Below are 27,484 nucleotides of genomic sequence, written 5' to 3'. Positions count from 1 at the left end.
TCACCACACGTACCGGAGCCACTGACGTGTGAAACAGGCCTGACGGATCCTGATCAAAATCATCCTCGTCCCGCTGGATCTGGTCTTCATGATTTGTTACTAATTTTCTTGTGATTTCAAATTTTTTTTTCTTTAGTAAAATATTTGGAAAGCTGCTTTGTGATCACTGTAGCAAATACACCACGTGAATAAAAACCACACATGGAAAACTATAAATATGGCCGCCTTCATGGATTGCATGTGTGGGTGGGGTGTGGCCGCTTTTTGTCACAACATGGCTTCATATCCATAAGTTGCATTCACACCAGTAGCACGGCGGCCATGACGGTGGGAAAACAACAGAAATAATGGCTGCTACATTGGATGCCACATTACTGAAGTACAATAGGAGGAGAGTGCCGTATACAGCACAGAGCAGCAAATGGCGCCACACCCAGGCCCCCAACACTGCATAGTACAGATCCATAATGGTGAGGGGTCAATTTGTATGATTGTAGTATAGCGGTGCGGAGACGTATGATTGTAGTATAGCGGTGCGGAGAAGTAGGATTATAGTATAGCGGTGCGGAGACGTAGGATTATAGTATAGCGGTGCGGAGACGTATGATTGTAGTATAGCGGTGTGGAGACGTATGATTATAGTATAGCGGTGCGGAGACGTAGGATTGTAGTATAGCGGTGCGGGGACGCATGATTGTAGTATAGAGGTGCGGAGACGTATGATTGTAGTATAGAGGTGCGGAGACGTATGATTGTAGTATAGAGGTGCGGAGACGTATGATTGTAGTATAGAGGTGCGGAGACGTATGATTGTAGTATAGCGGTGCGGAGACGTATGATTGTAGTATAGCGGTGTGGAGACGTATGATTGTAGTATAGCGGTGTGGAGACGTATGATTGTACTATAGCGGTGTGGAGACGTATGATTGTAGTATAGCGGTGTGGAGTCCTATGATTGTAGTATAGCGGTGTGGAGTCCTATGATTGTAGTATAGCTGTGACGTATGATTGTAGTATAGCGGTGTGGAGATGTATGATTGTAGTATAGCGGTGTGGAGACGTATGATTGTAGTATAGCGGTGTGGAGACGTATGATTATAGTTTAGCGGTGTGGAGACGTATGATTATAGAATAGCGGTGTGGAGTCCTATGATTGTAGTACAGCAGTGACGTATGATTGTAGTACAGCGGTGACATATGATTGTAGTATAGCGGTGTGGAGACGTATGATTGTAGTATAGCGGTGTGGAGACGTATGATTGTAGTATAGCGGTGTGGAGACGTATGATTGTAGTATAGCGGTGTGGAGACGTATGATTGTAGTATAGCGGTGTGGAGACGTATGATTGTAGTATAGCGGTGTGGAGATGTATGATTGTAGTATAGAGGTGTGGAGATGTATGTTTGTAGCATAGCGGTGTGGAGACGTATGACTGTAGTATAGCGGTGTGGAGACGTATGATTATAGTATAGCGGTGTGGAGACGTATGATTATAGTATAGCGGTGTGGAGACGTATGATTATAGTATAGCGGTGTGGAGACGTATGATTATAGAATAGCGGTGTGGAGTCCTATGATTGTAGTACAGCGGTGACATATGATTGTAGTATAGCGGTGTGGAGACGTATGACTAGTATAGCGGTATGGAGTTGTATGATTATAGTATAGCGGTGTGGAGACGTATGATTGTAGTATAGCGGTGTGGAGACGTATGATTGTAGTATAGAGGTGTGGAGACGTATGATTGTAGAATAGAGGTGTGGAGACGTATGATTGTAGTATAGAGGTGTGGAGACGTATGATTGTAGTATAGCGGTGTGGAGACGTATGATTATAGTATAGCGGTGTGGAGACTTATGATTATAGAATAGCGGTGTGGAGTCCTATGATTGTAGTACAGCGGTGACATATGATTGTAGTATAGCGGTGTGGAGATGTATGACTGTAGTATAGCGGTGTGGAGATGTATGATTATAGTATAGCGGTGTGGAGACGTATGATTATAGTATAGCGGTGTGGAGACGTATGATTATAGTATAGCGGTGTGGAGACGTATGATTATAGTATAGCGGTGTGGAGTTGTATGATTATAGTATAGCGGTGTGGAGACGTATGATTGTAGTATAGCGGTGACGTATGATTATAGTATAGCGGTATGGAGTCGTATGATTGAAGTATAGCGGTGTGGAGACGTATGATTGTAATATAGCGGTGTGGAGACGTATGATTGTACTATAGAGGTGCGGAGACGTATGATTGTAGTATAGGGGTGCGGAGACGTATGATTGTAGTATAGAGGTGTGGAGACGTATGATTGTAGTATAGCGGTGTGGAGACGTATGACCGTAGTATAGCGGTATGGAGTCGTATGATTATAGTATAGCGGTGTGGAGACGTATGATTGTAGTATAGCGGTGTGGAGACGTATGACTGTAGTATAGCGGTGTGGAGTTGTATGATTATAGTATAGCGGTGTGGAGACGTATGATTGTAGTATAGCGGTGACGTATGATTATAGTATAGCAGTATGGAGTCGTATGATTGAAGTATAGCGGTGTGGAGTCCTATGATTGTAGTATAGCGGTGACGTATGACTGTAGTATAGCGGTGTGGAGACGTATGATTATAGTATAGCGGTGTGGAGACGTATGATTGTAGTATAGCGGTGACGTATGATTATAGTATAGCGGTATGGAGTCGTATGATTGAAGTATAGCGGTGTGGAGTCCTATGATTGTAGTATAGCGGTGACATATGACTGTAGTATAGCGGTGTGAAGACGTATGACTGTAGTATAGCGGTGTGGAGACGTATGACTGTAGTATAGCGGTGTGGAGACGTATGACTGTAGTATAGGGGTGTGGAGACGTATGATTGAAGTATAGTGGTGTGGAGTCCTATGATTGTAGTATAGCGGTGACGTATGATTATAGTATAGCGGTGTGGAGTCCTATGATTGTAGTACAGCGGTGACGTATGATTGTAGTATAGCGGTGTGGAGTCCTATGATTGTAGTATAGCGGTGACGTATGATTATAGTATAGCGGTATGGAGTCGTATGACTGTAGTATAGCGGTGTGCAGACGTCTGATGACAGGACTGTGGGGTGGAGCTGTCCCTTGTCTCTCTTACTGTTGGTCCATGAATGGCTGTGTGCAGTCATTTCCTGCCCCCTCTCAGGCCTTTGTCTGCTGCGCTCGCTCCTCCCTGTGTTTGTGAGTTGTGTGTGTCAGGTTGCTCCACAATGAGATGCTAGGCAGGGAGACAACACGCTGTGGGGTGCGCTCTTGTGGGTCTGTATGGGTGTCACCGGCAGACAGCGGATATGGGACACGTCCTGTCGTTCACACACTGCAGTAAGTGTCGCCTGCTGTATCATTGTGTGTCGCTGCGAGTGCAGGTGCGCGCCTCCTCCATCATTGTCTATTATGTAGGGGCTGCATATGGGTGTATCCTATAGAGAGCGAGCGTGGCGTCCTCGTGTGACGGTCACCCAGATTATCGCATGTCATGTGCGACCGTCACACTAGTACAGTAGTGTCTGATGCTCTGACTGTATTAGCGGTGCGTGTACATATATATCTGTGTATTAGCACTGCCGCGTGTATATATCTGTATATTAGTGGGTCTGTGTGTATATATCTGTGTATTAGTGGTGCCATGTGTGTATATATCTGTGTATTAGTGGTGCCGTGTGTGTATATATCTGTGTATTAGCACTGCCGTGTGTGTATATATCTGTGTATTAGTGGTGCCGTGTGTGTATATATCTGTGTATTAGCACTGCCGTGTGTGTATATATCTGTGTATTAGTGGGTCTGTGTGTATATTTCTGTGTATTAGTGGTGCCGTGTGTGTATATATCTGTGTATTAGTGGGTCTGTGTGTATATATCTGTGTATTAGCACTGCCGTGTGTGTATATATCTGTGTATTAGTGGGTCTGTGTGTATATATCTGTGTATTAGCACTGCCGTGTGTGTATATATCTGTGTATTAGTGGGTCTGTGTGTATATATCTGTGTATTAGTGGTGCCGTGTGTGTATATATCTGTGTATTAGCACTGCCGTGTGTGTATATATCTGTGTATTAGTGGTGCCGTGTGTGTATATATCTGTGTATTAGCACTGCCGTGTGTGTATATATCTGTGTATTAGTGGGTCTGTGTGTATATTTCTGTGTATTAGTGGTGCCGTGTGTGTATATATCTGTGTATTAGTGGGTCTGTGTGTATATATCTGTGTATTAGCACTGCCGTGTGTGTATATATCTGTGTATTAGTGGGTCTGTGTGTATATATCTGTGTATTAGCACTGCCGTGTGTGTATATATCTGTGTATTAGTGGGTCTGTGTGTATATATCTGTGTATTAGCACTGCCGTGTGTGTATATATCTGTGTATTAGTGGGTCTGTGTGTATATATCTGTGTATTAGCACTGCCGTGTGTGTATATATCTGTGTATTAGTGGGTCTGTGTGTATATATCTGTGTATTAGCACTGCCGTGTGTGTATATATCTGTGTATTAGTGGGTCTGTGTGTATATATCTGTGTATTAGCACTGCCGTGTGTGTATATATCTGTGTATTAGTGGGTCTGTGTGTATATATCTGTGTATTAGCACTGCCGTGTGTGTATATATCTGTGTATTAGTGGGTCTGTGTGTATATATCTGTGTATTAGTGGTGCCGTGTGTGTATATATCTGTGTATTAGCACTGCCGTGTGTGTATATATCTGTGTATTAGTGGTGCCGTGTGTGTATATATCTGTGTATTAGCACTGCCGTGTGTGTATATATCTGTGTATTAGTGGGTCTGTGTGTATATTTCTGTGTATTAGTGGTGCCGTGTGTGTATATATCTGTGTATTAGTGGGTCTGTGTGTATATATCTGTGTATTAGCACTGCCGTGTGTGTATATATCTGTGTATTAGTGGGTCTGTGTGTATATATCTGTGTATTAGCACTGCCGTGTGTGTATATATCTGTGTATTAGTGGGTCTGTGTGTATATATCTGTGTATTAGCACTGCCGTGTGTGTATATATCTGTGTATTAGTGGGTCTGTGTGTATATATCTGTGTATTAGCACTGCCGTGTGTGTATATATCTGTGTATTAGTGGGTCTGTGTGTATATATCTGTGTATTAGCACTGCCGTGTGTGTATATATCTGTGTATTAGTGGGTCTGTGTGTATATATCTGTGTATTAGCACTGCCGTGTGTGTATATATCTGTGTATTAGTGGGTCTGTGTGTATATATCTGTGTATTAGCACTGCCGTGTGTGTATATATCTGTGTATTAGCATTGCTGTGTGTGTATATATTAGCGGTGCTGCCTGTGTGTTTGTAAAATTAGCGTCTATGGTAATGAAGCAGTAAATTAGTTCAAGTGCCTGTGTGGGGGCGGGGCGGTGTAGGTGCCTGTGTGGGGGCGGTGCCTGTGTGGGGGCGGTGCCGTGCAGGTGCCTGTGTGGGGGCGGTGCCGTGCAGGTGCCTGTGTGGGGGCGGTGCCGTGCAGGTGCCTGTGTGGGGGCGGTGCCGTGCAGGTGCCTGTGTGGGGGCGGTGCCTGTGTGGGGGCGGTGCCGTGCAGGTGCCTGTGTGGGGGCGGTGCAGTGTAGCTGCCTGCATGGCGGTGGTTGGACTCGTGCATTCAAATAAAACTTACCCCAAAATTATCCAAATTGTGCCTGTAATGTCTGTGCTTCTCCTGCAGAGGACGCTCCATCCACTGCCTCCAGCACCCCGGACTCCTGCCCTCCAGATGGTAAAGACTCCATGTGTATGTGTGTCCTCTAAACTAGTCACGTGACATGCACTATTGATTTGTAGCCCCGCCCCTTCTGAATGGCCCCTCCTCCCTGTAAACACAGTACTGGACGACATTTATCAAACCCAACAGCTCAGCTAACGTTTTTAAACATTTTCAGGTAAAATGAAAGCTGCACTGTGATTGGTTGCTATGGGCACCAATGGCAGCTGTACTGATAGATGAGGGCTTGTCATGAAGCCACATGTTCAGTGCTGCTCTGATTCTACCGTCTTGTCTTTGTTGTAGGTGACCTCGATGATGCCACGGTGACCCTGGCTGATCTGTGGCCCTTACCTTCACCTCAGGAGCCAACCTTCTCTTACATTACCATTGGAAGCTCAGCCCCATTAACTCGTCCCACAGTTAGGGCCCGAAGAGGACGGGGTCTGAGCCGAGGACAGTTACCAAGGAAAGTGGAACCAGAAGAGGAGACTGTGACCTATGTTCTTTTGGAGAAGGCGTGTCAGATCACACAAGCCCTGCCCCCGAGGAACTATGAGGAACAGACACTAGTGGAGAAGCCTCAGCCAAGAGTATCAGGGATCACAATGGGTGAGACATATATAATGCAGGAGGTAACTCAGGATCACTAATGTATGTACACAGTGACTGCATCAGCAGAATAGTGAGTGCAGCTCTGGAGTATAATACAGGAGGTAACTCAGGATCAGTAATGTAATGTATGTACACAGTGACTGCACCAGCAGAATAGTGAGTGCAGCTCTGGAGTATAATACAGGATGTAACTCAGGATCAGTAATGTAATGTATGTACATAGTGACTGCAAAGGCAGAACAGTGAGTGCAGCTCTGGGGTATAATACAGGAGGTAACTAAAGATCAGTAATGTATGTACACAGTGATCGCACCAGCAGAATAGTGAGTGCAGCTCTGGGGTATAATACAGGATGTAACTCAGGATCAGTAATGTAATGTATGTACACAGTGACTGCACCAGCAGAATAGTGAGTGCAGCTCTGGAGTATAATACAGGATGTAACTCAGGATCAGTAATGTAATGTATGTACATAGTGACTGCAAAGGCAGAACAGTGAGTGCAGCTCTGGGGTATAATACAGGAGGTAACTAAAGATCAGTAATGTATGTACACAGTGATCGCACCAGCAGAATAGTGAGTGCAGCTCTGGAGCATAGTACAGGATGTAACTCGGGATCAGTAATGTAATGTATGTACACAGTGACTGCACCAGCAGAATAGTGACTGCAGCTCTGGAGTATAATACAGGATGTAACTCAGGATCAGTAATGTAATGCATGTACACAGTGACTGCACCAGCAGAATAGTGAGTGCAGCTCTGGAGTATAATACAGGATGTAACTCAGGATCAGTAATGTAATGTGTGTACACAGTGACTGCACCAGCAGAATAGTGAGTGCTGCTCTGGGGTATAATACAGGATGTAACTCAGGATCAGTAATGTAATGTATGTACACAGTGACTGCACCAGCAGAATAGTGAGTGCAGCTCTGGAGTATAATACAGGAGGTAACTCAGGATCAGTAATGTAATGTGTGTACACAGCAACAGCAGAACAGTGAGTGCAGCTATATGCTGGTCCCTCGTTATCAGTGATTATACACATTGCTCGTATGTCTGGTATATGGGGACAGATACAATGGCTTTCTCCTGGCTCGCCCTCCATTGTTGCAGCTTATCGCCACCTGCGGTCTGTGATCTCTATAAGCCGCCAGCTTTGTATAAGCTTCTATGAATGAAGGGAATCTCTGGCTGCTGTTCTCACCTCTCCCAGCTGGGCCAGGAGGTGGGATAACGGAGGCGATTTATGGGGTTCTCCTTTTGTCCTTAGCTTCTTCACCACTGCTGGGGGGGGGGGGGGGGCACTTACTACTTTTTTGCCTTTACTTTGATAAAACCTTCTATAATATGTAAGTGCCGACCCCCCCGGGGCACGAGGCGCCCACTACAGTCGGTGTGGTGCTGGCATATGGGGGGCATGGGGTGGGCAGCAGCTGGCCTTGGGTGTGGACAGCTGTTCTCCGTGGCTTTTTCTGGCCACAGTGGGGGGTTCTCAGGACAGAGGTTGTTGCTCGTCTCAGGGGGGTTGTCCCTGTCCGTCTATATTTAGTGTCTTCTTCTTCCCTCACAGACGCTGGTCGTAGAGACTCTCACCACCTGTCACCCCAGACCCGGAGCAGCTACCAGGAGGACACCATGAGGAAAGCGGGTGAGTGAGGGGTGGAGGCCGAGAATGGGGAAAAATGGGTACAAAAGGGTCACGTATGTCAGTCTCAGCGTGAGACCCCCCTTACAGGACCAGGCTCCTCCACAGCCATGCCTGTCAGTTACTGTATCTAGGTCCCTCCTGTAAAATGGTCGGGGTCCCACAGCTCCCATCCACCACCCAGCAGCCCAATATCTGGGAAACGCAGGGAGGATCTTTTGAGGTTCACTTAATTCTGGAATCTGTAAGAGGTGGTAATATGGTCTCCTTTATAGCTGATGGCCCTCCCTGGGGCCGAGGATCGGGGCTTGTGGAGTAGATGGGCCACATGTATTCATCTTATTACTTGCCAACTTGGTGGAAGTGAAGCCAGGCCTGGGCCCCTGACTGCCCTGCAGCTCTGTAAGACAGGAGTGTGGGGCCCCGTCACTGATAGTCCAGTAGTGAAACTACTAATTATTACACACATCCCTGGGATTATGTATCCGGTATAATATCGCTGTGATGTCATCACCCAGCGTCGCATGATAGAGGGCGAAGAGATCCACGCACAGCGCAGTCTTCCTCCCGAGGAACAGTGATGAATAATGACCATATGCCTGTGCTGACGCTTACCTCGCTCTCTGCGCCCATGCTAATGCTTACCTCGCTCTCTGTGCCCATGCTGCCGCTTACCTCGCTCTCTGCGCCCGTGCTGACGCTTACCTCGCTCTCTGCGCCCGTGCTGACGCTTACCTCGCTCTCTGCGCCCGTGCTGACGCTTACCTCGCTCTCTGCGCCCGTGCTGACGCTTACCTCGCTCTCTGCGCCCGTGCTGACGCTTACCTCGCTCTCTGCGCCCGTGCTGACGCTTACCTCGCTCTCTGCGCCCGTGCTGACGCTTACCTCGCTCTTTGCTGATGTCGACCTCGCTCTCTGTTCCTGTGCTGTGACACTTACCTTACTCTCTGCTGATACTTTTCTCTCACATTCTCTGCGCCCATGCTGCCGCTTACCTCGCTCTCTGCGCCCGTGCTGACGCTTACCTCGTTCTCTGCCTCCGTGCTGACGCTTACTTCGCTTTCTGCGCCCGTGCTGCCGCTTACCTCGCTCTCTGTGCCCATGCTGCCGCTTACCTCGCTCTCTGCGCCCGTGCTGACGCTTACCTCGCTCTCTGCGCCCGTGCTGACGCTTACCTCGCTCTTTGCTGATGTCGACCTCGCTCTCTGTTCCTGTGCTGTGACACGTACCTTACTCTCTGCTGATACTTTTCTCTCACATTCTCTGCGCCCGTGCTGCCGCTTACCTCGCTCTCTGCGCCCGTGCTGATGCTTACTTCGCTCTCTGTGCCCATGCTAATGCTTACCTCGCTCTCTGTGCCCATGCTGCCGCTTACCTCGCTCTCTGCGCCCGTGCTGACGCTTACCTCGCTCTCTGCGCCCGTGCTGACGCTTACCTCGCTCTCTGCGCCCGTGCTGACGCTTACCTCGCTCTTTGCTGATGTCGACCTCGCTCTCTGTTCCTGTGCTGTGACACTTACCTTACTCTCTGCTGATACTTTTCTCTCACATTCTCTGCGCCCATGCTGCCGCTTACCTCGCTCTCTGCGCCCGTGCTGACGCTTACCTCGTTCTCTGCCTCCGTGCTGACGCTTACTTCGCTTTCTGCGCCCGTGCTGCCGCTTACCTCGCTCTCTGTGCCCATGCTGCCGCTTACCTCGCTCTCTGCGCCCGTGCTGACGCTTACCTCGCTCTCTGCGCCCGTGCTGACGCTTACCTCGCTCTTTGCTGATGTCGACCTCGCTCTCTGTTCCTGTGCTGTGACACGTACCTTACTCTCTGCTGATACTTTTCTCTCACATTCTCTGCGCCCGTGCTGCCGCTTACCTCGCTCTCTGCGCCCGTGCTGACGCTTACCTCGTTCTCTGCCTCCGTGCTGACGCTTACTTCGCTTTCTGCGCCCGTGCTGACGCTTACCTCGCTCTCTGCGCCCGTTCTGATGCTTACCTCGCTACTCTGTGCCCATGCTTATGGATCGCCCCATCTAGGGCTAGGGGTACTTGGTACCGGGTCCTTCGGTTCGCAGGGGGATGTCACGGTGGCTGACCTGGTCCGTGGCCCGTGGGAACGTCCGAGTTAAAGGGAAAGGTCTTTAAAGTGATATCTTCGTGACGCCACCTGTGGTATTCGGTCAGGGTGACCGACGCTGCTTTAAGGGGGTCTGCTGGGGTGATGTTATGGCAGCTAGATAGTATACCTTCCCACAGGTGAAGTATGCCCCCAGGGCTTCCCAGTGTGTAGATGGTGGATGGTGTGAGGCGCAGTGAAGAACGAGGACACAAGGTTGCAGTCTCTTTACCTTTTACTGAAGGCTTCAGCATCCACAGTCCAGAGCACCAGATCACAGGGCAGGCAGAGTCCGGCCGGTTTGGAGGCAAATCCAGAGTCCCCTTATCCAGGTGGAAATCAGTAGCCTTCCTCTAGCGCCTGGGTGTTGTAGTACCTTATTGCTGAGCCTTTCATAAGGTCCTCACAGATGTTGTAAATGTTATCGATGTTATCTCTCTCTCTGTCCCCCAGATGGATAGGAGAAACCCGTATGACCGGTGGCTTGAGGCTTTTTACAGGGACTTTATCATGCCCCGGCCTCTCGTGGGTTCCACCTTGCCTCCTGGGTATAGGGTGGATCAGTAACTTGCAATTAGCTGTCCTGCCGGTCTCTGGAGCAAGGCATAAAGGACTGTTGCTCCCTCGGTGTTCCGGCTACCGGGATCCTGCGCCTTAGAAGGAGGCAGCCTGTGCAGGGCAGAACTTCTTCTGGTATCCACTCCTTTGCTATGACTTCTTTCTCACCCTCTCTACAATACAGTTCTCTGTTCGTGTCCTTTCTTAGGAACTGCCGCACGTGGGGCAGGCGCAGCTCCGTGACCTTCTGTCTAGGCCTCTAACAGGCTCCCACCCCTGTCAGAGACCAACTACCTGAGCCGAAGCTCAGCCAGCAACTGCCTAACTTCCTCTCCAGGCCACCAGTTTTATCTAAGTGTGAAGAGTGCACTAATAAATAGGAGCATAGCTCCCCCTGGTGGACTGGAGTATGAAATGTGTTGTATGTTTGTGGTACCTGGTAAAGAGATTTCCTTTATTGCCTCCAAACGTAACATCACTCCCCCCTAGAGGAGAATGATATTTCTGCAACGACCAGGACCCTGGGGCGCTGCACTTACGCTTACCTCACTCTCTGCGCCCGTTCTGACGCTTACCTCGCTCTCTGCGCCCGTTCTGACGCTTACCTCGCTCTCTGCGCCCGTTCTGACGCTTACCTCGCTCTCTGCGCCCGTTCTGACGCTTACCTCGCTCTCTGCGCCCGTTCTGACGCTTACCTCGCTCTCTGCGCCCGTTCTGACGCTTACCTCGCTCTCTGCGCTCGTTCTGACGCTTACCTCGCTCTCTGCCCCAGTGCTGACGCTTACCTCGCTCTCTGCCCCTGTGCTGACGCTTACCTCGCTCTCTGCCCCTGTGCTGACACTTACCTCGCTCTCTGCCCCTGTGCTGACGCTTACCTCGCTCTCTGCCCCCGTGCTGACGCTTACCTCGCTCTCTGCCCCCGTGCTGACGCTTACCTCGCTCTCTGCCCCCGTGCTGACGCTTACCTCGCTCTCTGCCCCCGTGCTGACGCTTACCTCGCTCTCTGCCCCCGTGCTGACGCTTACCTCGCTCTCTGCCCCCGTGCTGACGCTTACCTCGCTCTCTGCCCCCGTGCTGACGCTTACCTCGCTCTCTGCCCCCGTGCTGACGCTTACCTCGCTCTCTGCCCCCGTGCTGACGCTTACCTCGCTCTCTGCCCCCGTGCTGACGCTTACCTCGCTCTCTGCCCCCGTGCTGACGCTTACCTCTCTCTCTGCCCCGTGCTGACGCTTACCTCTCTCTCTGCGCCCGTGCTGACATTTGCCTCGCTCTCTGCGCCCGTTCTGATGCTTACCTCTCTCTCTGTGCCTGTGCTGATGCTTACCTCACTCTCTGGTCCTGTGCTCACACTTACCTTGCTCTTTGCGCCTGTGCTGACGCTTATCCCGCTCGTTGCTGATGTTGACCTTGTTCTCTGTTTCTGTGCTGACGCTTACCTCACTCTCTGCACTTGTGCTGATGCTTTCTCTGCATGCTCTGTGCCCGTGCTGACGCTTTCCTCACATGCTGTCTGCACCCATGCTGATGCTTACCTCTCTCCCTGTGCCAATATTTACCTCGCTCTCTGGGCCTTTGCTGATGCTTACCTCTCTCTCTTTGCCTCTGCTGACACCTCACTCTGACACTTTGTTTTTGCTCTCTCTCTGTGCCGGTGCTAATGCTTATGTCTCTCTGTGCACCTCCAATATCACTGTTTTCGCACTCTGTGCCTACGCTGATGCTTACCTCACTCTCTTTGCCTCTGCTGACGCTTACCTCTCTTTGTGCACCTCCGATGACACTGTTTTCGTACCCTGTGCATGTGCTAATCTTTACCTCACTCTGTGCCTGTGCTGACGCTTACCTCACTCTCTGTACCTGTGCTAATCTTTACCTCACTCTGTGCCTGTGCTAATCTTTACCTCGCTCTCTGCGCCTGTGCTCACGCTTACCTCACTCTGCACCCATGCTGACGCTTACCTCACTCTGCGCCCGTGCTGACGCTTACCTCGCTCTCTGTGCCTGTGCTGACACTTACCTCGCTCTCTGTGCCTGTGCTAATCTTTACCTCGCTCTCTGCGCCCGTGCTGACGCTTACCTCACTCTGCGTCCGTGCTGATGCTTACCTTGCTCTCTGTGCCTGTTCTGACGCTTGCCTCACTCTCTGTGCCTGTGCTAATCTCTGCACCTGTGCTGACCTCTACCTCGCTCTCTGTGCCTGTGCTGACACTTACCTCGCTCTCTGCACCTGTGCTGACCTCTACCTCGCTCTCTGTGCCTGTGCTGACGCTTACCTCACTCTCTGTGCCTGTGCTAATCTCTACGTCACTCTCTGCACCTGTGCTGATCTCTGCCTCGCTCTCTGTGCCTGTGCTGACGCTTACCTAACTCTGTGCCTGTGCTAATCTCTACGTCACTCTCTGCACCTGTGCTGACCTCTACCTCGCTCTCTGTGCCTGTGCTGACTCTTTCTTGCCTCTCTCTTTCAGTGGCAGACCTCTTATACTGGCGAGACATCACTCTCTCTGCCGGCTGTCTCACCGGTCTCACCGTGTGCCTGCTGTGCCTCATCCAGTTCAGTGTGATCAGCATCATCTCCTACTCCTGTCTCCTCGTCCTCAGCGCAACATTCATAATACGGCTCTACTGCAAACTCCTGAAGAAGGGGGACGGAATGAATCCCTTCCAGTGAGTGCGGGGATATAACCAGCGGACCGCTGTGGGGGCAGCTCAGCGTGAGCCCTGCGGTGTCAGTGTGTTACTGTATGTAGCAGTGTCGGGGTTCTCAGCTTAGTGGGGGGGGTATATCGTGTGCTACTCATGTATCAGCGTGCGCAGGAGACTTGAGAAATCTCCTTTACTTCACTGGTCCTGTAAAATGCTGCGTTTTGTCCTGGACAATAAAATACAGAAAAACTGCAGCGTGAGAACAGGCCCTTACAGTCTGATATCCGCTTTCCTCTCCTCAGGAAGTACCTGGACATGGAGCCCATTCTGCCGCCCCAGCAGGTGGAGGTGGTCGCTGCCCGTCTTGTCGTTCTCGCTTCCGCTGCGCTCTCCACCCTCCGCAGACTCTTCTTAGTGCAGGACACAAAGGAGTCCCTGAAGGTAAAGGCTCCTGTGACTCTCGCTTTTCTCATGTACTCGCCCAGACACCTGATATTGATGGCTTCTCATCGCCTGAGCCGTATAGTTCAGCTCCGTTCACTGTTTACATCCCGGTCACAGATGATCTGTGGAGGTGCCGGGTGTCCGACCCTAACTGACCAAATATTGTTGACCTATCATATTGATAATCGTATATGCCTGGACAACCACTTTAAGGGGAATCGTCACCAGGTTTATGCCATCTAATCTGAGAGTAGTATGATGTAGAGACAGATATCCTGATTCCAGTTATGTGTCACTTATCGGGCTGCTTGCAGACATTTTATCAACAGTAATTTATCACTAGATGACCAGCAAACCAGCTGCCATGTGCTCCTCCATATTCATGAGCTCTGCATAACCCCGCCCCACTAGTGATTGGTTGTTTTCTGCCTATGCACAGTGCACACAGCAAGCTGCCAATCAGTGGTGTGGGCGTGGTTATACAGGGCTCGGCATTCAGAGAACTGCTAGATCTGCAGCAGAGAAAACCGCAGAAAACAGCCCATTAAATTATACATTGCTGGAATCAAGGTCTCTGCCCCTACATCGTGCAGTGGTCAGTGGTGATGGATTCCTTCTAAGGCCTCGTTCTCATGACGGTGTTCGTGCTCTCCATGTGCACAGCGCACTCACCCATGAGTTAATGTGGCAACGCACAGAGGAGACCGGTCCATGAAAAGAACGTTTTGACATCTGAAAATAGGATGGAAAAATGGACATGGGCGCGTAAATAAGGCCTGATAGGTTTCCCTGTCATACTTGTGTCACCCGGGCGATGTATGCATTACACCTCACACCCATGCCTGTGGAGGGCTCCCTGACTTTCCCCCATTTCTTCCCGTAGTTCTTGCTCCTCCTCTACCTCCTCACATATGTTGGCGCTGTGGTTAATGGACTGACCCTGCTGCTCCTTGGTAAGACCCCGACCGCTCACCTGCGGTGTCCCCTCCTGTGCACAGTGAGGTACTGGGGTATGAAGAGAGGGGGCTGCGTACAGGGTGTACACCTCCTGTTGTATACAGTACAGGTATATTTGTGTGCAAGGTCCCCACGTTCTTTGTCGTCGTATTCATTTTCTTTTCTCTGTTCCAGTGGTGATTGGGGTCTTCACATTTCCAGTCATGTACAAGCACAACCAGGTGAGTACAGACATCAAATACCTGTAGATATCATGGGACGTATAGACACAGGTACATAGTGATATATTGGGACGTATAGACACGGGTACATAGACGTATAGTGGGACGTATAGACACGGGTATATAGAGATATAGTGGGACATATAGACACAGGTACATAATTGTATAGTGGGACGTATAGACACGGGTACACAGAGATATAGCGGGACGTATAGACACGGGTACAGAGAGGTATAGTGGGACGTATAGACACGGGTATATAGAAATATAGTGGGACATTAAGACACGGGTACATAGTGATATAGTTGGACGTATAGACACAGGTACATAGAGATATAGTGGGACATAGACACCGGTACATAGACGTATAGACACGGGTACACAGAGATATAGCGGGACGTATAGACACGGGTACATAGAGGTATAGTGGGACATATAGACACGGGTACATAGAGATATAGCGGAACGTATAGACACAGGTATATAGAGATATAGTGGGACATATAGACACAGATACATAGAGATATAGCGGGACGTATAGACACGGGTACAGAGATATAGCGGGACATATAGAGACAGGTACATAGAGATATAGGGGACATATAGACATGGGTACACAGATATAGCGGGACGTATAGACACGGGTACACAGATATAGCGGGACGTATAGACACGGGTACATAGAGATATAGTGTGACACATGGGACATATAGACATAGTGGGACGCATCAGCTGTCGTGGGCACAGGGATTATGTGCAATTATTGGGAACAGGACACCAATGGGAAACCTATAGATCTGTGATAGACACCCATAGTAGAGCTGTATAGTGAGGAGGCAGACGCTGAGATCTCCGCTCTCCCCGCAGGCTCTGGTCGATCGCTACGTCTCCATGGTCACCAGTCGAGTTGCAGCATTTAGAGCAAAGTAAGATCCTGAAATCTGCAGCCATAATGACGGCGATGGTCCCGGATGATGATGGATGAGTGCAGCTGAATGTCATGTAGGGTGCGTCCGCTGCGGCCCGTGGTGCAGTAATGGTGGTCGCTGAGTGGCCGGAGGATTTATTTGCATTCAGCAGTGACTACATATTGGGGTCTGATAGTGACACTGAGGGGGACGAGGTTGGTCCTATGCGACCTGAACTAATATTTTCTGACTTATTTGGTAAGTGTTCCAGCTTTGCGGATTATTTACTTTATTCTGTGCTCAGAGCGGCGTATTGTTCACTAATCGGGGCCCCTGATCACGGTAACGTGTGTATGTGGAGCGTCCCAGGGCAACAGCGGACCTCGGCGTTCTCACACTGACTTTTATAAATCGTGTCACGTAAAAGTTTGTGCACCCCTGGTCTAAAATTACTGTTATTGTCACCAGTTCAGCAAGTTCAAGATGATCAAAATGATCTCTAAAAGGCCTAAAGTTACAGATCACACATTTTCTTAGTATTATAGGAAAAAAAAGTAATATCTACTATATAATTGTCTAAGGGGTACTTCCGTCTGTCTGTCTATCCCGGATATTCATTGGTCGCGGCCTCTGTCTGTCATGGAATCCAAGTCGCTGATTGGTCTCGCCAGCTGCCTGTCATGGCTGCCGTGACCAGTCAGCGACGGGCACAGTCCGATTAGTCCCTCCCTACTCCCCTGCAGTCAGTGCCCGGCGCCCGCTCCATACTCCCCGCAGTCACCGCTCACACAGGGTTAATGCCAGCGGTAACGGACCGCGTTATGCCGCGGGTAACTCACTCCGTTACCGCCGCTATTAACCCTGTGTGACCAAGTTTTTACTATTGACGCTGCCTATGCAGCCTCAATAGTAAAAACATCTAATGTTAAAAATAATTTAAAAAATAAATCATTATATACTCACCTTCCGCCGCCTTTCCCGCTCCTCACGACGCTCTGGTGACCGCTCCATCCAAGCGGCAGGTTCCGGTGGCAAGGATGGTATGCGAGAAGGACCCGCCATGACGTCACGGTCATGTGACCGCAACGTCATCACAAGTCCTGCGCGAGAAGGACCTGCGATGACGTCACGGTCATGTGACCACGACGTCTTCACAGGTCCTGCGCTCATACCAACCCTGGGACCAGAAGCTGCCGAGTGCACCGCACACAGGCGACAGTACTACAATGGGCCCTCGGAAGGTGAGTATATGTTTCTTTTTTAACCTGTGACTAACGTGGCTGGGCAATATACTACGTAGCTGGGCAATATACTACCTGACTGGCCAATATACTACGTGGGCTGTGCAATATACTACGTGGACATGCATATTCTAGAATACCCGATGCGTTAGAAAACTTATATTTATTTTTTTATACTAATATATATATATATATATATATATATATATATATATATATATATATATATATATATATATATATATATATATATATATATATATATATATATATATATATATATATATTATATATACATACAGTGGGGCAAAAAAGTATTTAGTCAGTCAGCAATAGTGCAAGTTCCACCACTTAAAAAGATGAGGCGTCTGTAATTTACATCATAGGTAGACCTCAACTATGGGAGACAAACTGAGAAACAAAAATCCAGAAAATCACATTGTCTGTTTTTTTATCATTTTATTTGCATATTATGGTGGAAAATAAGTATTTGGTCAGAAACAAAATTTCATCTCAATACTTTGTAATACATCCTTTGTTGGCAATGACAGAGGTCAAACGTTTTCTGTAAGTCTTCACAAGGTTGCCACACACTGTTGTTGGTATGTTGGCCCATTCCTCCATGCAGATCTCCTCTAGAGCAGTGATGTTTTTGGCTTTTCGCTTGGCAACACGGACTTTCAACTCCCTCCAAAGGTTTTCTATAGGGTTGAGATCTGGAGACTGGCTAGGCCACTCCAGGACCTTGAAATGCTTCTTACGAAGCCACTCCTTCGTTGCCCTGGCGGTGTGCTTTGGATCATTGTCATGTTGAAAGACCCAGCCACGTTTCATCTTCAATGCCTTTGCTGATGGAAGGAGGTTTGCACTCACAATCTCACGATACATGGCCCCATTCATTCTTTCATGTACCCGAATCAGTCGTCCTGGCCCCTTTGCAGAGAAACAGCCCCAAAGCATGATGTTTCCACCACCATGCTTTACAGTAGGTATGGTGTTTGATGGATGCAACTCAGTATTCTTTTTCCTCCAAACACGACAAGTTGTGTTTCTACCAAACAGTTCCAGTTTGGTTTCATCAGACCATAGGACATTCTCCCAAAACTCCTCTGGATCATCCAAATGCTCTCTAGCAAACTTCAGACGGGCCCGGACATGTACTGGCTTAAGCAGTGGGACACGTCTGGCACTGCAGGATCTGAGTCCATGGTGGCGTAGTGTGTTACTTATGGTAGGCCTTGTTACATTGGTCCCAGCTCTCTGCAGTTCATTCACTAGGTCCCCCCGCGTGGTTCTGGGATTTTTGCTCACCGTTCTTGTGATCATTCTGACCCCACGGGGTGGGATTTTGCGTGGAGCCCCAGATCGAGGGAGATTATCAGTGGTCTTGAATGTCTTCCATTTTCTAATTATTGCTCCCACTGTTGATTTCTTCACTCCAAGCTGGTTGGCTATTGCAGATTCAGTCTTCCCAGCCTGGTGCAGGGCTACAATTTTGTTTCTGGTGTCCTTTGACAGCTCTTTGGTCTTCACCATAGTGGAGTTTGGAGTCAGACTGTTTGAGGGTGTGCACAGGTGTCTTTTTATACTGATAACAAGTTTAAACAGGTGCCATTACTACAGGTAATGAGGGGAGGAAAGAGGAGACTCTTAAAGAAGAAGTTACAGGTCTGTGAGAGCCAGAAATCTTGATTGTTTGTTTCTGAGCAAATACTTATTTTCCACCATAATATGCAAATAAAATGATTAAAAAAAACAGACAATGTGATTTTCTGGATTTTTGTTTCTCAGTTTGTCTCCCATAGTTGAGGTCTACCTATGATGTAAATTACAGACGCCTCTCATCTTTTTAAGTGGTGGAACTTGCACTATTGCTGACTGACTAAATACTTTTTTGCCCCACTGTATGTGTGTATGTGTATATATATATATATATATATATATATATATATATATATATATATATATATATATATATATATATATATATATATATATATATATATAATTTTAAAAGTTCCAAAAAGCAAGATGGGATGATGCAGAAGTTTGAGCACCCTTGGAGATTTGTGTCCTCTGTTAATTTTGACCCAGGTTTCAGACCTTAATTATCCTGTTAGGGTTATGGCTTGTTCACTATCATCGTTAGGAAAGGTCAGGTGATGTAAATTTCCCAGCTTTATAAAAACCCAGCCTCCTCTAGCCTTGTGCTAAAAAGCAGCAGCCATGGGATCTTCTAAGCAGCTGCCTAGCACTCTGAAAATGGTGGAGGCCCACAAAGCAGGAGAAGGATATACAGTTATATGAAAAAGTTTGGGCACCCCTATTAATCTTAAGCTTAATGTTTTATAAAAATTGTTGTTTTTTTTTTGCAACAGCTATTTCAGTTTCATATATCTAATAACTGTTGGACGCAGTAATGTTTCCGCCTTGAAATGAGGTTTATTGTACTAACAGAAAATGTGCAATTCAATCAAAATTTGACAGGTGCATAAGTATGGGCACCTCACCAGAAAAGTGACATTAATATTTAGTAGATCCTCCTTTTGCAAAAATAACAGCCTCTAGTCGCTTCCTGTAGCTTTTAATGAGATCCTGGATGAAGGTATTTTTGACCATTCCTCTTTACAAAACAATTCCAGTTCAGTTAAGTTTGATGGTCGCCGAGCATGGACAGCCCTCTTCAAATGATCCCACAGATGTTCAATGATATTCAGGTCTGGGGACTGGATGGCCATTCCAAAACAGTGTAATTGTTCCTCTGCATGAATGCCTGAGTAGATTTGGAGCGGTGTTTTGGATCATTGTCTTGCTGAAAGATCCATCCCCTGCGTAACTTCAACTTTGTCACTGATTCATGAACATTATTGTCAAGAATCTGCTGATACTGAGAGGAATCCATGCGTCCCTCAACTTTAACAAGATTCCCGGTGCCGGCATTGGCCACACAGCCCCAAAGCATGATGGAACCTCCACCAAATTTTACTGTGGGTAGCAAGTGTTTTTCTTGGAATGCTGTGTTTTTTTGCCGCCATGCATAACGCCTTTTTGTATGACCAAACAACTCAATCTTGGTTTCATCAGTCCACAGGACCTTCTTCCAAAAATAAATTGGCTTCTCCAAATGGGCTTTTGCATACCTCAGCCGACTCTGTTTGTGGCGTGTTTGCAGAAACGGCTTCTTTCGCATCACTCTCCCATACAGCTTCTCCTTGTGCAAAGTGCGTTGTGTAGTTGACCGATGCACAGTGACACCATCTGCAGCAAGTTGATGCTGCAGCTCTCTGGAGGTGGTCTGAGGATTGTCCTTGACTGATCTCACCATTCTTCTTCTCTGCCTTTCTGACGTTTTTCTTGGCCTGCCACTTCTGGCCTTAACAAGAACTGTACCTGTGTTTTTCCATTTCCTTACTATGTTCCTCACAGTGGAAATTAACAGGTTAAATCTCTTAGACAGCTTTTTGTATCCTTCCCCTGAACAACTATGTTGAATAATCTTTGTTTTCAGATCATTTGACAGTTGTTTTGAGGAGCCCCTGATGCCACTCTTCAGAGGAGATTCAAACAGGAGAACAACTTGCAAGTGGCCACTTTAAGTAGCTTTTCTTATGATTGCATACACCTGGCTATGAAGTTCAAAGCTCAATGAGGTTACAAAACCAAAAAAAAGTGCTTTAGTAAGTCAGTAAAAAGTAGGTAGGAGTATTTAAAACAAGAAAATGATAAGGGTGCCCATACTTATGCACCTGTCAAAGTTTGATTGAATGCAGATTGCACATTTTCTGTTAGTACAATAAACTTCATTTCAAGGCAGAAACATTACTGTGTCCAACAGTTATTAGATATATGAAACTGAAATAGCTGTTGCAAAAAAAAAACAATTTTTATAAAACATTAAGCTTAAGATTAATAGGGGTGCCCAAACTTTTTCATATAACTGTAAGAAGATAGAAAAGCGTTTTCAAGTTGCCCTTTCCTCAGTTCAAAATGTAACTAAGAAATGGCAGTTACCAGGAAAAGCGGAGGTCAAGATAAGGTCTGGAAGAGCAAGCAAAATTTCAGTGAGAGCGGCTTGCAGGATTGCTACAGCGGGAAATCTGAACCTCCGCTTGACTGCAAAAGACCTTCAGAAAGATTCATCAGACTCTAGAGTTGTGGTACATTACATTGTTCTACTGTTCAGAGACACCTGGCCAAATATGGCCTTCATGGAAGTAATCAAAAGAAAACCTCTCCTGCATCCTCACTGTAAAATTCAGGGTCAGAAGTATGAAAAAGATCTATACAAGCCTGATGCATTTTGCAAACAAGTCTTGTGGACCGATGAGGTAAAATAGAACTCTGTGGCCACAATGATCAAAGATGGACAAAAAAAGGGCACAGAATTTCAGGAAAAGAACATTTCGCCAACCATTAAGCCTGGGGGTGGATCAATCATGCCTTGGGGTTGTGTTGCAGCCAATGGCACAGGGAACATTTCACGGGTAGAGGGAAGAATGGATTAAAAGAAATTTCAACAAATTCTTGATGCAAACATAACACCATCTGTAAAAAAAATGAAGATGAAAACATGAAGAGGATGGCTTCTACAAATGGATAATGATCCTAAACCCACGTCAAAATCCACAATGGACGACCTCAAAAGGTGCAAGCTGAAGGTTTTACAATGGCCCTCACAGTCCCCTTATCTGAAGATCATTGAAAATCTGTGACTAGACCTCAAAATAGCAGAGGAAGCAAGACGACCCAGGAATCTCACAGAACTGGAGGAATTCTCCTAGGAAGAATGGAGGAAAATCCCTCAAATAAGAATTGAGTCTTGTCTGGCCTCAAAAAGCGTTTACAAGCTGTGATACTTGCAAAAGGGAGTGCTACTAGGTACTAACCATGCAGGGTGCACACACTTTTGCATTGGGCCATTTTCCTTTTTGTAATTTTGAAAATGTAAAAGATGAAAATAAATATATATTTTTTGCCTAAAAAAAAATAAAGTAAATGTGTTTTCTGTAACTTCAGGCCTTTTAGTGATCACTTCATCTTCAACTTGCTTAAATATTCACAATAACAGTAATTTTGACCAGGGGTGTTGGAAGGGGTGTTTACATGCCACTGTACCTGGAATGTAAGAATAAAGACGCCAGCCCCTTCCATCACTGCACTCGGGTCTGACTGCAGCAGATTTATCATGACTGATCTATGGAGCGAGTGAGGAAAATGCTGACTGTATCACTGCAAGGAACAAAGTGCTACTCGCAGTCCTATGTAACACCATAGATAACAGTGATAGCTCTCTGACTACACATAATGTAGTAGTCACCTGCAGTCCCATGTAACACCGCATATAACAGTGATAACTTTGAGAACAGATAACATAGTAGATGTCACCTGCAGTCCTATGTAACACCACACATAACAGTTATTATTATTATAGTGCCATTTATTCCATGGCGCTTTACATGTGAGGAGGGGTGTACATAATAAAAAGCAAGTAAAATAATCTTAAACAATACAAGTCACGACTGGTACAGGAGGAGAGAGGGCCCTGCCCGCGAGGGCTCACATTCTACAAGGGATGGGTGAGGATACAGTAGGTGAGGATAGAGCTGGTCGAGCAGTGGTTTAGTCTATCAGTGGTTACTGCAGGTTGTAGGCTTGTTGGAAGAGGTGGGTCTTCAGGTTCTTTTTGAAGGTTTCGATGGTAGGCGAGAGTCTGATATGTTGTTTTAGAGAGTTCCAGAATAGGGGGGGATGTGCGAGAGAAATCTTGTATGCGATTGTGGGAAGAGGAGATAAGAGGGGAGTAGAGAAGGAGATCTCGTGAGGATCGGAGGTTGCGTGTTGGTAAGTACCAGAGACGAGGTCACAGATGTATGGAGGAGACAGGTTGTGGATGGCTTTGTATGTCATGGTTAGGCTTTTGTACTGGAGTCTCTGGGTAATGGGGAGCCAGTGCAGGGATTGACAGAGGGGAGAGGCCGGGGAATAGCGGGGGACAGGTGGATTAGTCGGGCAGCAGAGTTTAGAATAGACTGGACGGGTGTGATAGTGTTAGAGGGGAGGCCACAGAGCAGGAGGTTGCAGTAGTCATGGCGGGAGATGATGAGGGCATGGACTAGGGTTTTTGGAGATTGTTGGTTGAGGAATGTACGTATCCGTGAAATATTTTTGAGTTGAAGTCAGCAGGAAGTGGAAAGGGCTTGGATATGTGGTTTGAAGGAGAGATCAGAGTCAAGGATTACAGCGAGCTTGTGGGACTGGGGAGAGTGGGCAGCCATATACTTTAATGTATAGGTCTGTTGGGGGGGTCAAGTGAGATGGGAGAAAGATGATGAATTCTGTTTTGTCCATATTAAGTTTTAGAAATCTAACGAAGAAGAAGGATGAAATAGCGGACAGACATTGATGGATTCTGATTAGTAGGGTGGTGATATCTGGTCCAGAGATGTAGATCTGTGTGTCGTCAGAATAGAGATGATACTGAAAGCCGTGAGATTCTATGAGCTGTCCCAGGCCGAAGGTGTAAATGGAGAAGAGCAGGGGCCCTAGAACTGAACCTTGTGGGACTCCGACAGATAGGGGACGATGTGAGGAGGTGGTGTGTGAGTGGGAGATGCTGAATGTCCGGTCTGTTAGGTATAACGAGATCCAATATAGGGCCAAGTCTGTGATGCCAAGAGATGAGAGGGTCTCTAATAACAGGGAATGGTCCACTGTGTCAAAGGCAGAGGACAGGTCCAGGAGGAGGATGATAGAGTAGTGTAGCTTGGCTGTGGCGGTTAGTACTGTAGGTCATGGGTGATCTTAGTTAGGGCAGTTTCAGTGGAGTGATGCATTCAGAAGCCAGATTGTAAGCGGTCGCAGAAGGACCAAGAAGAGAGGTGGGAGGACAGTTCAACATAGACGTGTTGTTCCAGTAGTTTTGAGGCATAGGGGAAAAGTGATATGGGGCTATAGCTAGATACAGAGGATGGGTCAAGAGAGGGCTTTTTGAGGATAGGTGTGATTGAGGCATTTTTGAAGCACAAGGGGGAAACACCAGTTGTTAGTGATAGGTTGAAGAGATGGGTTAGGGTTGGAGTGAAGACTGTGGCGAGGTTTAGGATGAAGTGGGATGGAATCGGGTCAAGTGCACAGGTGGTGAGATGCGATCTTGAGAGTAGAGTGGAGAGTCGATCTATAATGTTGGAGAAGTTGGTTTTGGAGGAGATGAGCTGAGCAGTTAGGAGGAAGGACTCTGGGGGTTGTAAAACAAACCTTTCTCTGATGTTATCAATCTTCTGCTGAAAAAATGAGGCAAAGTCTTCAGCTGAGATGAGTGGGGAGGGAGGAGGTCCTGGGGAATGGAGGAGAGAATTGAAAGTGTTGAATAGCTCTTTATGGTTGTGAGACAGGGAGGATATGAGAGATGAGAAGTAGGTTTGTTTAGCTGTGGCAAGTGTGGCCTTGAAAGTAGTGAGGGACTTTTTAAATGCGATGAAGTGCTCATTGGAGTGGGATCTTTTCCATCTCTGCTCATCAACCCTGGTCTTAGTTATTTGGTCAGGCTGGTGTGCCAGGGTTGTCTGTTGATTTTGCGAGCTTTGGTATGTGTGAGGGGTCAGACCGATTCGAGAGCTGCAGCTATTGTGTTTTATATAAAGCGACAGCGGCATCCACATTGTGTTAGGAATTTATGTCTGTAAGAGGGAGAAGGGATTCAGAGAGTGAGTGTAGATTGAGGTGTTTGAGAATGTGAGTAGGTTGTGGTCAGAAAGAGGGAGCGGTGAGTTAGAGAGGTTAGATAGGGAGCAGAGGCGGGTGAAGATGAGGTCCAGTGTGTGGCCATCTTTGTGAGTGGCTGCAGAAGACCATTGAGTGAGACCAAAGGAGGAAGTGAGAGATAGAAGTTTAGTGGCTGCTGAGAGGGAAGTGTCAGTGGGGAAGTTGCCCATGTTGATAGTGGGGAAATGAAGAAGGTCGTGGCTGGCCCTGGGGGCGGTAAATTTCAGCCGATTGGGGGTTAAAGGGGAGTAGATGAGCAATGCACCTCAAAGAGAGGGAGGGTAACAGAAGGTAGCAGTGGAATTTGGGCGAAGGAGCAGTTTTCTGAAAGGAGAAAATCAACTCCTCCACCATGCTTGCTTTTTGGGAGGGGGGTGTGGGAAAGGTGGAATCACCATACGAAACTGCAGCAGGAGAGGCTGTGTCAGAAGGGGTGAGCCAGGTTTCAGTGATGCCGAGGAAGGAAAGTTTGTTAATAATGAAAAGATCATGAATGTAGGAAAGTTTGTTGCAGACAGGGTGAGCGATCCATAGAGCTCCTGTTAGTGGGACTGGGGAAGCGGGGTCTGGGTGAATGGGTATAAGGTTAGAGAGGTTACAGAAATTTGTGATAGAGCGTGGATGGGACGTAGAACTAACTGTGGGGATGTGGTGAGGAGGACCAGGATTTGGAGAGATATCACCAGTAGTAGGAAGGCGCAGAGAAAGTGTTAGCAGGTGGGAGCAGGAGAGGACATGAGGGGGCTGTCTGTGTTTGGAGACAGAGGATTGTATGTAGAGTACAGTTCTGAGGAGAAGGGGAGTTTGGAGGGAGAGATGACCAGTAGTGATGAGTAGTGTTGAGCGATACCTTCCGATACTTGAAAGTATCGGTATCGGATAGTATCGTCCGATACCCGAAAAATATCGGATATCGCCGATACCGATACCCGATACCAATACAAGTCAATGGGACACAAGTATCGGAAGCTATCCTGGATGGTTCCCAGGGTCTGAAGGAGAGGAAACTCTCCTTCAGGCCCTGGGATCCATATTCATGTAAAAAATAAAGAATTAAAATAAAAAATATGGATATACTCACCCGTCCGGCGGCCCCTGGACCTTACCGATGTAACCGGCAGCCTCCGTTCCTAAGAATGAGGAGTTTAGGACCTTCGATGACTTGGTGGCTTGTGATTGGTCGCGTGACCGCTCATGTGATCATCGCAGGTCCTAAACTCCTCATTCTTAGGAACGGAGGCTGCCGGTTACATCGGTAAGGTCCAGGGGCCTCCGGAGGGGTGAGTATATCCATATTTTTTATTTTAATTCTTTATTTTTTACATGAATATGGATCCCAGGGCCTGAAGGAGAGTCTCCTCTCCTCCAGACGCTGGGAACCATACACTGGGAACTTCCGATTTCCGATATCACAAAAATATCGGAACTCGGTATCGAAATTCCGATACCGCAAGTATCGGCCGATACCCGATACTTGCGGTATCGGAATGCTCAACACTAGTGATGAGGAAATATACTCGTTACTCGAGATTTCCCAAGCACGCTCGGTCCTCCGAGTATTTTTTAGTACTCGGAGATTTAGGCTATGTTCACACGCTGCGGATTTTGCTGCGGATCCGCAGCGTTTCCGCAGCTGTGGTTTCCCATGCGTTTACAGTACAATGTAAACCTATGGGAAACGCAATCCGCAGTGCCCATGCTGCGGAAAAAAACACGCGGAAACACAGCGGTTTACATTCCGCAGCATATCACTTCTTTCTGCGGATTCCGCAGCGATTTATAGCTGCTCCTATAGAAAACCGCAGTTGTGAAATCCGCAGAAAAACCGCGGTAAATCCGCTATAAATCTGTAGCAAAAACGCAGCGTTTTTGCCCTGCAGATTTATCAAATCCGCTGCGGAAAAATGCGCAGTGGACCATTTTACGTGTGCACATACCCTAAGAGTGAGCCAGATGCGGAATGATCAAGGCAAATTAAACAAGGAGGTCATAAATAACATTGGGGGTATAGCCGGGGTTAGTTGAAAAACATACAGAGTGGATGCAAGGAACAGACGTAGGGAAAGTCAGTGTGGAAAGCTGGATGACGTACCTGTAGGGAGAATAGATAAATGCAGATTAGATTAGAGAGTGTGATGGTGGCAGATGGCAGGGTGCAGTCTGTGTGCATCATTCTGGATTAATTCATAGCTCCACACACTTCAGAGTGATAACTCTGAGTACAGATAATGTAGTAGATGTCACCTGCAGTCCTATGTAACACCACAGTGATATCTCTCTGAGTACAGATAATGTAGTAGATGGTGGCCCTGGTAGTACTCTCAGTGACCAGCAGAGGGAGCAATTTAGAATAATTTTTAACCCTTTATTCTTTTACTCCAGATTTCGAGCTCAGCTGAGAAAACAAGGAACCAAAAAGGAGTGAGGACTGAAGGCCGCTGCACCCCCCACCCCTCCAGTTACAGCCACAACACCAGGCGCAATGGTTCTCCTGATCGATAGCGACTTCCAGTGGAACCCACAGAAAACGCCCATCGTTGTTACACAAAGAAAGAGTCACATGACAATAATTTGATAATTCTGTTTTTTGGGATAATTAAATATTTTTGAGTTTTTTTATTTGAA

General features: G+C 47.4%; 1 protein-coding gene across 6 annotated transcripts; it reads left to right on the top strand.

Annotated features, from left to right (window-relative positions):
• The first annotated feature begins 245 nt into the window (after positions 1-245).
• RTN2 (reticulon 2) lies at positions 246-27,484 on the top strand. 6 transcript variants are annotated; one of them, XM_077286409.1, is made up of 10 exons: positions 246-470; positions 5,720-5,770; positions 6,062-6,367; positions 7,944-8,021; positions 13,150-13,348; positions 13,630-13,768; positions 14,655-14,724; positions 14,903-14,949; positions 15,817-15,875; positions 27,242-27,484. In XM_077286409.1, the coding sequence occupies exons 1-10, from the start codon at positions 422-424 to the stop codon at positions 27,282-27,284; spliced, it is 1,041 nt and encodes a 346-aa protein (XP_077142524.1). In that variant the 5' UTR covers positions 246-421; the 3' UTR covers positions 27,285-27,484. The 6 variants fall into 6 exon arrangements, with proteins under 6 accessions (XP_077142524.1, XP_077142523.1, XP_077142525.1 ...); XM_077286408.1 differs by having other exon boundaries at positions 248-470; positions 5,720-5,785; XM_077286410.1 differs by lacking the exon at positions 246-470 and adding an exon at positions 3,102-3,357 and having other exon boundaries at positions 5,720-5,785.

Source organism: Ranitomeya variabilis, chromosome 2 (assembly GCF_051348905.1).
Source record: "Ranitomeya variabilis isolate aRanVar5 chromosome 2, aRanVar5.hap1, whole genome shotgun sequence".
NCBI lineage: Eukaryota > Metazoa > Chordata > Amphibia > Anura > Dendrobatidae > Ranitomeya > Ranitomeya variabilis.
Note: the sequence above shows the minus strand (reverse complement) of the source record. Positions and strands in the feature narration are given on the sequence as shown.

Bases quoted from the DNA above. Each gene is read 5' to 3' on its own strand.
- RTN2 (XM_077286408.1), top strand. From the start codon at position 422: ATGGCGCCACACCCAGGCCCCCAACACTGCATAGTACAGATCCATAAT. The intron at 8,022-13,149 runs GTGAGTGAGGGG...TCTCTCTTTCAG, and splicing joins GGACACCATGAGGAAAGCGG to TGGCAGACCTCTTATACTGG. The intron at 14,950-15,816 runs GTGAGTACAGAC...CTCTCCCCGCAG, and splicing joins TCATGTACAAGCACAACCAG to GCTCTGGTCGATCGCTACGT.